Source organism: Xenopus laevis, chromosome 5S (assembly GCF_017654675.1).
Source record: "Xenopus laevis strain J_2021 chromosome 5S, Xenopus_laevis_v10.1, whole genome shotgun sequence".
Classification (NCBI taxonomy): domain Eukaryota; kingdom Metazoa; phylum Chordata; class Amphibia; order Anura; family Pipidae; genus Xenopus; species Xenopus laevis.
This window is the reverse complement of record NC_054380.1, coordinates 142,019,634-142,032,700: the sequence shown is the minus strand read 5'-3', so window position 1 is coordinate 142,032,700 and position 13,067 is coordinate 142,019,634. Positions and strand designations below refer to the sequence as shown.

General features: G+C 40.7%; 1 protein-coding gene across 1 annotated transcript in view; it reads left to right on the top strand.

The window, feature by feature from the left end:
- scara5.S (scavenger receptor class A member 5 S homeolog) overlaps nt 1-13,067 on the top strand; it is a 135,527-nt gene that overhangs the window by 24,627 nt on the left and 97,833 nt on the right. Inside the window, exon 3 of the mRNA XM_018266060.2 lies at nt 10,932-11,060. Within this exon, the coding sequence (XP_018121549.1) occupies nt 10,932-11,060 (129 nt within the window). The remainder of the gene's footprint in view (nt 1-10,931; nt 11,061-13,067) is intronic.

The following is a 13,067-nucleotide window of genomic DNA, read 5'->3' as shown; positions in this document are numbered from 1 at the left end:
GGAAAGTGCTATTGATTCTCTGCACAAGAGTGGGATTACTCTTACTCTCAACTCCAGGCATATTATGGACTGGAGTCTGGACAGATAGCCATTTTATTTATGGCCAGGCTAAATTTACTGAATTATTCAAAGTACTAAAAAACTAATTAGTATCTCTTTAATATGTCAGCTTGTACAATGAACAAAAATATCCCGATCTCATGCCAATGATTTTTTTTGCGTGCTGGGAGGAAAGCTGTAGCTTGTTACATGTTATTTGAATTTACTGGTTGACAAGGCAATTGTTACAACCAATGCATTACTATAGCAATATACACAGAAACAGCTTATCTCTGGGGGCGGGGGGGGGAGACACTCCTATTTTAGCTGTCCCATTGGTCATGCCTTCCTGGACCACAAGAGAAGCCAAATTGCCAGCTGTACAAATGTTTCTGTCCCAAAGAAGAAAGCCGTTCGCAATGTTTCATTCGCTGTCATATCTTTGGATCTGAAAGAGTCTTCAGTGGTAAAGATGAATGGAGTGTTTCATGGATGGCCGCTGTGAGGAAATAGTGGAACGTGTGTGAAGTTTTATCACTGGTTTCACACCAGCTGCACACGCTGCACTTTGCAAAGTGGTCGACTAGAGACCTCAAGAGAAAATCTGACGTTGAAATACAGTGAAAACCTTCCAAGGAGGGGGGATCCTGGCGTAGGGACAATCCTGCTTCTACAGCCCACCATGGTTCAGGTTACATGTTTCTTTATAGGATACTGAATGTTCAGTCTGTTGGCCCTTGCAAATGTCCTGATCTGGAATGTGTTTATGAGACAATTGGACGCCTTGTAAGCAATGAGACAGAGTTTCTTTTTTTCATATTGATTTAATGTACACTTAAAGAGCTACCCTACCTACACTGAACTCTCTGTTTCCACTTTATATTTGTCTTGGGGACATACAAAAAGGGAATCTATCATTATTCCCACCTTGTTCCCTTCCTTAATTGCTTTGGGGGTTCTAAGCTCATACGCAAATCTGGTGAGGCTTCCAAAGTGGTTTTGACCACCCAAGCCCACCCAAGTGGAAAGACAAATTGAGTTTATCTGATTGTACATTTACTGGACACATGATCACATTGGGGGACAGAGCAGACTTGCCAGGAGAGGGCCACATCAAGAACAGCCACTGACCATTCAAAGAATGCTGATTGATTGACCAGGAACAAATTAAAGTACCTGCATGGCTTTGGAGGACACATGGATAGAACATATAAACTCCATGCCTAGAGTTCCCAAATATGAACTGACTCAGGTTCCCTTGATCTGCAGGGCACCATTACTAATGGCCTGAGGTGTCTTTGCTGCTGGGGTAGGGCACCACAGTCCAACTCTGCACAGAACTGCCCTCTCTAAATTCTGTGTCTGAATGCTATAACAATGCAAGACTGTCCCTAACTAGACGCCATCATTCACCCAACTACTAAGGTCTTCTCCATACTTTAGGGCCCAGGCTTCTCATTTACTGAGGCCTCCTACCTTGGGCTCCCCACAGCATCCATAGTATGATATACATATTTTGTATTATAATCTAATCCAACGGATATGCTGAGTTTTGTATTTTTCTCCAAATTGTCAGAGTTTGAAATGCAGTGAGGGTTCATTGTAACCTTGACAGGCACCAAGAGTTATTGATGGTCATAGCAAAGTGTGCGGTTGTTCTGGAATGGGAATAGGCCAACAGGTGGTTTTTATCACTTATCCAAAATAAAAACTCAAGAGGAAAAGGAAACTGAATATGAAAATTGGCTAATAAGGGGGTGCTCTAGGGGGACATGATTGATAATCAACTGGCAACAATGTTTTTCATGTTTTTATTTGGTTACAGACTGATATTTTCACTTAAATCTGTAATGTGTTTCTCTGCAGAGTTAAGGGAAGATTAAGTAACAAGAAACAAAGAACAGATGGAGACTTCAGTTAGCGCTCCTCTCTTCTTCTGCTCAGTCAGATGTAATACATACAGTATATTCACTTACTGTTGCCTGAGTAAAGATAAATATGCTGTGTATGATACAGGGGTCACGTCGTAATAACATGACTCCAGAGAAAATCTCCATTACTCAGTCAATCGCTTAAGAATTTAACATTACATTATATCGATTGTTGAAAACATTTTTCTTCTAGCACTTCATCAGAGGTATAATAAACCCGTCAGGTGATCATGTGAGTTGTAAACAGAAACGCTGTGTTGATGACTGAAAAATGTTTTTAATATTGAATTAATAAAATGTAATTTTTTTTAAAAAAATTGCTATTTTAAGAGATTTTCTCTTGAGTCAAGTAGTTAAAAGCATTCTGTCACAGAAAAACATGTTTTTTTTTTCCCAAAACGCATCAGTTAATAGTGCTGACCCAGCAGACTTCTGCACTGAAATCAGTTTTTCAAAAGAGCAAATGGATTTTTTAATATTTAATTTTGAAATCTGATATGGGGCTAGACATATTGTCAGTTTCCCAGGTGCCCCCAGTCATGTGACTTGTGCTCTGATAAACTTCAGTCTCTCTTTACTGCTGTACTGCAAGTTGGAGTGATATCGCCCCCTCCCTTCCCCCCAGCAGCCAAACAACAGAACAATGGGAAGTTAACAAGATAACAGCTCCCTGGTAGATCTAAGAATAGAACTCAATAATAAAAATCCAGGTCCCACTGCGACACATTTAGTTACACTGAGTAGGAGAAACAACAGCCTGCCTGAAAGCAGTTCCATCACAAAGTGCTGGCTCTTTCTGAAAGCACAGAATCAGGCAAAATAACCTTATTACAAGTAAAAAAATATATACTTCTTGGTTTTGGAATAACATTTTATTTCCAGTGTAGAAAATGTAATTTAGAAATAAAACCCACACCATAAAAATCATGACAGTATGAATGTCATTTCATATACTTTATATTGAATAGTTCTTAGAAGGTGCCCTGGATATGAGGATATCTCTTGTTCCACAGCCCTAGAGGTGGAGAAGGCTATAGAGAAGGAGAAGACAAGGAGGCACCTTGTTTGGCTAGTTGCACCATCTTTGTGGTTTCTTCTGTGCTTTCACCCATATCTATATACTGACTGTCACCCATCTGATGCTGATGTTTCCAAAGATACCCTCAGGCCTGTGATTAATGATCTTGATCCCAGATAGGTCAACAGTTATCACTTATATAAATATCACTTGGATTCCTGGGCTTACAGATGTCCTTAAATCGTGTTCCATTATCTGCCATGAAGTGCCGTCTTAAAGGAGAAGAAAAGTCATCTTGCAATTGGGGGTGCCAAATGTTAGGCACCCCTAAGTGATTGTATTTACTTACCTGAAAACCCCGGGCTGGTGCTCCTATCAGCAGAAAACTGCACCTGGGTTTATACCAGTGAGCACCACGGAGCCATCCACTTCCGTCTTCCTCTTTCTTTGCGCTGCTGCACATGCACAGTAACTAAGTTAACTAATAAGTCACTATTTCATTCAACTGCGCATGCGCCCTGCCCGGGAAATTTGAAGAAAGAGGAAGACGGAAGAGGATTCGCTCCGTGGTGATCACTGGTATAACCCAGGGCCGGTGCTGTTTTCTGCTGATAGGAGCACCAGCACAGGGTTTCAGGTAAGTAAATACAATCACTTAGGGGTGACTAACATTTGGCACCCCAAGTGCAAAAAGACCTTTTTTTCCTTCCCCGTTAAAGAAGCTTCATTCACCACTGAGTCCCCCAGGAACGGATTGGCAAACTGTGGGTTCTGGCAAATGCCAGAGGGGCTGCTGTAAGATGCCATAGACAGTCACTATTTAGTGGGCTGGTGGGGGGCTGTTTGGGCCTCTGTGTAATTGGAATGCCAGGGCCTATTTTGATTCCCAGTCCAGACATGGAGCCCCCCACAGGAACTTGTTTAAGTGCCAAGTGTTCCACCATAGTCATGTATTATATGAGGTATTGTGACATTAATAAAAACTTTCTCACTGGTCAAAATAACGCCCTCAACCCTCAAGGTCCTACTGAGGATAATACAAAGCCAAAGAAATAAATTAAAGGTGCATTTGAAGACCAATGTCTTAAAAAAAAATACAAAACAGAATTCTTAACAGCTGGCCGGCCAGGAAACACCATAAATAGATAATCAGTAAAATGACATAAAACAATTATCATGTTACTCCAGGTGGGTAGTCGCTCGTTTAAATTTTAATAACACAATATATACTCCTTGGTTATGATAGGTACTTGCCCTAATTATGAAATAGCAAGGAAGGCTGTGAGTTAGAGTTCTCCGGCTTAGAAAAGTTATTTTGTGTTTAGGGTGTGAGTTATAGTTCTCCAATTCGGTAAATCGGTGTAGGGTACAAGGTAGAGTCCTTCGCGGGTCCATTTTTTGGGACCCGAACCCGACCCGCAACCTGCAATCCGCAACCCGCACCCGCAACCCGCATTCTTACCCGCTTGGACCCACAACCCGACCCGCAAGTACCTTCTCTGCAACCCAGACCCGCGACCCGCTGACCATCAAGAATCAGGAAGTGCTGTCATTATAAACCGGAAGTGACATCATCGGAAGTAGATATGATCAGAAAAAGGGGAGTAAAACCGGAAGTGGTGTCATTGTGTACCGGAAATGACATCATCGGAAGTGGACGTGACCAGAAAAAAGGAGCAAATATTGATATTGAGAAGACCCGCAGCCCGACCCGCAACCCGCAAACCCGCAGAACCACCGACCCGCGGGTATACCCGCACCTTGAACTTCAACGAAAAACCCGCATGGTTCTGCAGGTTTTTGCGGGTAACCCCCGGGTACCCGACCCGCTGCAGGACTCTAGTACAAGGTACTTCTCGCAGTGGATTATCAAGCTAATTTGTATAAAGCTGTAGATGAAAAACGGGTTTCCAAAGGGATTTGTTGGGGCGTCTCCCACTCCTTTTTTTCCAGCTGTAAATGCCCCCCAAAATAATTGGATTGATCTCACCAGATCTTGCCTTCCAGTCTTTCCTCTAGGCCACAGCCGGGCATAGACTTTTAGTGGTTCACGATTTCTCCACTTTGCAGGTACCTTTTTCCTGAAGGTCCAAGATGGCGCCTGGTTCACTTCATCGCGTGCGTTGCACTGCGGATCGCAATTCTCCAAATCTCCTCACAGTTTTCACTGTTTTTTCACGATTTTCACGATTTTCTTCACGATTTAACAGATCACGAAGTACTGGCAAGCTGCCGATTTTCACATTTTTTTCGATATTGAGGTAAAAACACAAAAAATAACGATCCAAACTAAGGAGTGACCCCACTTGGGTGCTGCAACGCGTTTCGCCTCTATAGGGCATTATCAAGCAGTACCCTACACCGATTTACCAAATTGGAGAACTATAACTCACACCCTAAATACAAAATAAATTGGAGAACTATAACTCACACCCTAAACACAAAATACATTTTCTAAGTTGGAGAACTCTAACTCACAGCCTTCCTTGCTATTCCACCATGGTCAAACCCATGAATGTGAATAATGATTTAAAAACAAGAAACAAAAGCTTAAAGGTCATATATTAGTCCATGGGAGCTGTCTTAGCCAAAACGCAAACTATTTATTCAATTTGAGTTTTTCCAATTTTATTTGAGTGTTTGAACTCACTAAAAAAGATGCGTAAACCACTAATTAATTTTTCCCCACAATTTTATTCATTTGAGTTTTTTACATTCAGATTTTTAATAAATAATGTAACTCATTTTTTAAAATGTGAATTTATTAGAAGTTGGAAAAACTACTAAAATGACAAATGGGAATTCTGATAAATAAAGTTCCTGACTTAAATCGTCTTTGTGAGGTTTTGGCGCCAGGACCAGTTTTATATATTTAGTCAAAGAGCTACAATAAAATATATTGAGTTTTGTCCAACATGTGTTTCCTATTTTTGGGGTTGTTATTTCAGGTCAAGGGAAACTTTTCATTAACTAAAAACTTTTCTAAGGTTTAGGAACCGTCTCAAACATTCTTCAATCACATATAAAAAAACTATTTAAATACATTCTTGGTCAAAGGGATAAAATTAATTTTAAATTTATGAATCAGCACATGAAATCTTCTGTCGTAATATAAAATACAGCTCTTACGTTTTCTATTTATGTGTTGATATAAGGAATGTAGAAAAGTTGTTCTGTGACCATATAAAGGCACAAGGCTGCAGGCTGAGTTATACAGGGAACTCTGAGTATCACTCATGTATTATAAGGGATAATGTACCCCCTACTGTAAATGATAAGGATATTAGAAGTCACTGAGGGGTTGTTCTGTGACCATATAAAGACACAAGGCTGCAGGCTGAGTTATACAGGGAACTCTGAGTATCACTCATGTATTATAAGGGATAATGTACCCCCTACTGTAAATGATAAGGATATTAGAAGTCACTGAGGGGTTGTTCTGTGACCATATAAAGACACAAGGCTGCAGGCTGAGTTATACAGGGAACTCTGAGTATCACTCATGTATTATAAGGGATAATGTACCCCCTACTGTAACTTACTGTATATTTGACCATATAAAGGTAAAATACATTTTTGTTATAAAATTCTTACAATGGGTCATACAACACAAGGGGAAACACTAATAATAAAAACTAGCAGATACATTAGTTTTACTGCGCTGAACTAAATCCAGAGAAACAGATTCAATTGAGCAATTTCTTGAGCCCAGGACACATTTATCTCTTTAGTCTCAGAGTGACTGTGTGTGACTTTCTTTCAGTCATCTCCTCACAGGTATTTCTAGGTCTAATGATCTACAAAGCAGATGAAATAACGATCTGTTTGGAAAAGGAGACAATCATTATGGCAGATGTCGATCCTTTCTTCTCCTGCCGTCACCCCCATAGAAACACGTTTCCTTTCTCTATAATAAGAAATAATAAGAATAATCAGAAGGTTTCTTGAATAAAGTGATGAGGAGCAGATGGACAATGTGGCTCAATATCTTCAGCCCTCGACATGCGCCCGTCATTGAGCCCCCAATGTAATGTTACAGCACATCATAAGTGATGGGTGAAACTCGAATTTTGACACCCACGCAATTAGTGTTAATTTTGATGCCCGACTTAATGTCAATGGGCGACTTTTCCAACGCACAGGCAAATTTTTATGATGCAAATTTATTCGCTGGTGGCGAAACGCGGACATTTGCCGCAAATTCACAGCTGCCGAATTTACTCGCCCATCACTACACATTATTCATACCTCAGGAGCGTAGGGTTAAGTTTATAAACCACTTGCATTTTGACATGTTTTGACATTTTTATACTTAAAAGAATTGCAGATTTATAACTTGTCGGCCGCTGTTCTGCCAGAGAGGAGGGAGAGGTAAAAGGTTTTTACTGAGCTACTGAAATGATGAAATAGTAGAATGGGAAATCCCAGTCCTTTCTCTCTGAATTCACTGTCGATGGTTCGTTACATTTCACTCAGTTTCCTTCAACATAATTATCTGCCCAGGAAAATAAACGGTGTCGTCGGAATATTCTTCTAAAGAAAGAACATGAATTTTCTTACAAACGGACAGAAATGTTCCAAAGTGGTGAAATAGAAATGAATTAAAAATTACTTTCATCCAAACAGGATTTATTTTCTTTACATTTTTCAATTCAGGGAAAGTAAAAACAACATTGAAATAAGTGTGATATAGATCTAATGCTCATGTTTAGGAATAGGGACGGCAATCAACTGCTTCTTTGGCTTTGGCTCCAAGTTCCACAATGGAGAGAGTTGGGTTCAGGTAACGTTTCTTGTACCGTGTCAGCCCGTTGAAAAAGTTATAGGGAAGAACGTTTGATATGAAGCAAAACAAAAGTGGTGTAAAGGTGACACCTTTATTGGCTATTAACTAAGATGATAATCACAGCCAGCTTTCAGAACATTGCCGTTCCTTCTTCAAAGCTGATTACTAAGAAGCAATGAGATGGAGAATCTGATACAATTTCATCCTACCATTGTGCAGCGATCTAGATTATGTGGACACGTAGGGGGGTGTTTATAAAACTTGACTGTAACGTAAGGTATCCCCAAACCCAGAACCGGTGCCAAGGTCCCAGTCACGGCTCATACTTCCGCCTATAACAGCCGCCTTTCGCTTCGGGAGGAGCCCTCAGAGGCCACCATGTCTTAAAGTGAGAGGACCAAGGCGAGAGTTCTGGGCAGGCAAGGGAATCAAACGTGTACTGAAGGGATGGGTAGTGCTGTAGTCATGGAACAGGTCGGGTCAGTTCCAGACAGGCAGAGGGCTGCGCAGTCAGGGACCAGAAGCATAGTCAAGGTCACAGACCAAGGTCAATGCCAAACAGACAATATGGTACAAAATCAGGAACCAGAAGCGTAGTTGAGGTCACAAGCCAAGGTTAATACCAATCAGTAGCGCTGTACAAAGTCAGGATCCGAAGAATAGTCAATAACAGGCAGGGGTCGTTACAGGCAGCGAATCAGCAGGAGTCAGGGACAGGCAAGGGTCAAGAACAGAGATCAGAACTATAAACACACCCTGGAACTATAGAAAATAGACCTACGTTGGGTAATGTTAATAGGGACGTGGTACCTTTAAATATTTGAAATAAGCTCCAAGCGCAATGATGTCAGACGGAGCGCGCATGTCAAAACCCATAAGTGGCACGAGCGCACTCATTCCTGAAGGGAGAGTCAGACACAGGAGATTAGACGGCGGGGTCCCCACCACCCCACTAGACCATCACTTACTGTCACATCGACTTTTCCTCCCTATAATTTAAAAAATTATTTGGCCAAACCCCAATCCCCTCAATTTACCATTAAAACTTATTGGAAAAATAGGTGGCGGGAAAAAGTTACAACGTCAATTTGAATTGTATAACTTTTTGAATTGTCTCCCTGACAATTCGCCTTTATCGAAGTGTCGCCTCGACAATTCGACAGTCAAGAATCCTGAAGGTATAAAACATCTTCCAGCCATTTACCATTCACTTCTTCATGATTTCACAGGTTTTAGCTGAAGTATTTTTGGATTCGTATTTTTAGCAGCTTCAGAGCATAATAAATCTAGAAAAAGAAAGGTTTTTTTTCCTCTAAAAAAGTTTCTCTCTTTCAAAACTCGACCCTTAATATTTAAGCATTACATAATATAATATTACATGATCTAATTAAATTTCATAGAACAAATATGTCATATTACATAAAATAAATCAAAGTCAAATGAAATATAATAAAATAGATGATATAGTCATATATAAATAATACATAATATAGGTGTGTATTGTATGTGTTTACATATAAATCGATTGCACATAAAATAAAAGTATAAGTAAATTAAAAAGGAATAAAAATATAATCATTCTTAATATATTATAGATACAGATTCTTACAAATAAAAAATTCATAAAGTACATAAAAAAAGACAAATAAAAATACAATTAGGGCAATAATAAAGTGGGTCGTAGTTTATTTTATTCACTTTTGGAAATAGAAATTAAATTCAAGTATTTTAAAGCTTTCACCTCTCCCCAAAAACCCGGTCCCGTCAGTATGGATTTACCAAATCAATGAAAAACTCAGGAATGAAAAAAGGAGTTTGCAACACTCGGCCTTGGAGGGAATTCTTTTTACCTGACGATTAAAGTCCAGGTGGCCATACACAGTCTAACCCCCATCCATTACACAACTGCCCATAACAGATGGAAGTGTCATACACAATATATCCATGTTTTTATTGGTCTTTTTGTTTTTGCCCAAACCATCAGAAGAGTAGGAGGTGATTAGGAGCCTTTACTTCTGCATGTGCCAATGCACAATGGCCTTGTAGATAAGGTAGAAGGTTGTAGGTTGATTTTCCCCATTCTGTACACTATGCTGACTCAATGGCAGCAACATTACAGACCTCTGAACAGGAAAGTGTGTGTGTACAGGTACATAGACTTCTGCATGTTGAGTTCACAAACCTGTTTCTATGTCACTTAGAGCTCCCCATGAGACTGACCAGCTAGGGATACAGCGACTCACTCTGCTACACCCAACTACACACAATACGTCCTACACCGACCTATTGCACAACCCTCTACACATTTTCCCCCATACTCATTTGGCTCAATACGAGTGGGGCAACTGCTCTAAGCCTTACTCTTTTTGGGGTCTTTGGAGAACCATTTGTGCACATATAGAAAGCGCCTCTCAGGAGGAAAACTTTTACAGAAAAGAGCTGCAACAAAAAAAAATGTATGATCAGTGCAGCCCGGTCAACAACATAGGGGCAAATTCACCAAGGGTCGAATATCGAGGGTTAATTAACCCTCGATATTCGACTGGGAATTAAAATCCTTCGACTTCGAATATAGTTTGACTGAACGATCAAAGGAATAATCGTTCGATCGAACGATTAAATCCTTCGAATCGAACGATTCGAAGGATTTTAATCCATCGATCGAAGGATTATCCTTCGATCAGAAAACACTTGGAAAGCCTATGGGGACCTTCCCCATAGGCTAACATGGACTTCAGTAGCTTTTAGGTGGCGAACTAGGGAGTCGAAGTTTTTTCTTAAAGAGACAGTACTTCGACTATCGAATGGTCGAATAGTCGAACGATTTTTAGTTTGAATCCTTTGATTCAAAGTCGAAGGTCGAAGTAGCCCATTCGATGGTCGAAGTAGCCCAAAAAACACTTCGAAATTCGAAGTTTTTTTACTTCGAATCCTTCACTCGAATTGGCCCCATAGTGTCCTTTGTAAACCAGCATTCAGTTTTTTCCATTTTTACTTCTGCTGAGTTCACCATTTACACACACTCAGTCTGACTTTCAGAATATCCTTCTTCAGCTCAATTCCCTTTACCTGGAGGCAGTTCATTCTTTGCCCATGACCCCATTTTCTTGAACAACTGATGCTGAGGATTTTTTTGTACATTTTTTTCTATATACAGGTCCAACAGGACAGAGAAGATCCTCCAGAAGATGTGGTCGATTGGGTTCTATTGCAGCTCTGAAGTATGCGGTGGTGGGACTCTACCTGTTAGTCTTTCTTATTCTGGTCGGAGTATTCATTCTTGCAGGTAAGGCTGAATATATTGGATGTCTCATTTCTACACTGCTTTATCCAATAACCTTATCAATAGGATTGTAAAGCAGCCTGAGACCAAGATTTGAATGTTACATGCAAAGGCATTATAAATAAAGCTTAAAAACTCAGTTACAAGCACTGAAATTCTAAATGACCAACTCTTATAGTTACTACAGGTTTAACAAGCTGCAACAGAACTCTGACTTGAATAAAGTGCAGGCAAAGCCAATTGAAATGTAACTGTCAGCAGTCTGGTTCCTCAGCTTGGCTCCCAGATCTTTCTATGCTCACTTCTTTGGGGGTTATTCATAGTAAACCAACTGAAAATTGTGAGATGTGGGTCTGAAATCTTCTAAAGGAATAGGTTGGACAGATCTGCTTTTTATAAATTATTGGTCCACATATTGTGTTTTTCCCAGAGCCCCACCACAACCACCTCCGTCCCTCCAACTATCACCACAGCATAAAGATGGACAAAGCAATTCTCATTTCCACCTTTATATTTAATTAGACTCTGGGTGGATTGGACACAAGAAGAGCTGCTGTTCCATCCTCTGAATATAACATCACACTATTCACTCTGTTGACATAAACAGTGAAGAAAGACATGAAAGTGAGTTTAAGGTGACCAGTAGGTGCACATACACCCTAATCCATTGTGACATTATCTGAAGAACTTTACATAAGGCCTGGCACAAGAACTGTTCATGTGTAGGGTCACATCAGAAATCGAGGGGGCCCTGTATGACAAAAATCCACCCCAACTGATGGCCAGGGCTCTCGTACAAGTTAAAAGAAACATTGATGCGCAGGGCCCCCTGTACAAGTTGTAAAAAATTGATGGCCCCCCCAAGTTACAAATCATCTGTGGACAGGGTCCCTACAAGTTAAAAAAAAACATTGATAGGCAGGGCCCCCTGTACAAGTTAAAAAAAAATATTGGTGACCAGGGTTCCCTACACATTCAAAGAAACATTGGTGATCATGGACCCTCCCTAAGTTAAAAAAACATCGGTGGCCAGGGACCCCCACATTAAAAAACATTGGTGGCCAGGGCCCCCCAAGTTAAAAAACATTGGTGGCTAGGGCCCCTTACAAGTTTGAAGAAACCATTGGTGGCCAGCCCCCCCGTGTTAAAAAAAACATTGGTGTCCAGGGAATACCTACTGTTAATTGGTGGAAAGGTGGTTTAAAAAAAAGAACATTGGTGTTCAGTGGAACTTACCTTTTAATTTTGGCAAGTGGCCTCCATCGTCCTCAGTGCCCCAGCGAGCGTTCTACTTTGTCCTATTCCGTTGTGGCTTCTTTGTTCTTTTCTGTCACAGCTTCTTCCTTCTTTTCCATCATTGCTTCTTCATTCTTCTCTGTCGCAGCTTCTTCACTCTTTCCGCCATGACTTCTTCCTTCTTCTCTGTAGCATTTTTCTTCTTTCTTTCTGTCGCAGCTTCTTCATTCTTTCCCACCGTGGCTTTTTCGTTCTTTTCCATCGTGGTTTCTTCGTTCTTATCCAGAGCTTCTTCTATAGCACGACTGTGCCCCTCTTAGAATGTGAATTTGCAAAATTCGGAGTGCTCGACCCTTCACAATAACCCTATGCAGGGTGTCAGGTGCTTGCTCTGGTTGACCCTTTCCTGCCCACAGGGTCCAGCATACAATGTAGAAAGCAATCCAGCAGCACACTGATTTTTTATGCAATAAGTGATATTATTTATTCAGCCCATATACATACAAGAAAAGGGCAACGTTTCGGACCCCACTGGGTCCTTTGTCAAGTCAAGCTTGACAAAGGACCCAGTGGGGTCCGAAACGTTGCCCTTTTCTTGTATGTATATGGGCTGAATAAATAATATCACTTATTGCATAAAAAATCAGTGTGCTGCTGGATTGCTTTCTACCTCTTAGAATGTGAATCTGCCTGGCCCCAGACGATAGTCAACCCTGTGCTCTCCTTGATGACAGCTCTCTGCCCAAGTTACTTGGTTGCACTCAATACAAACAG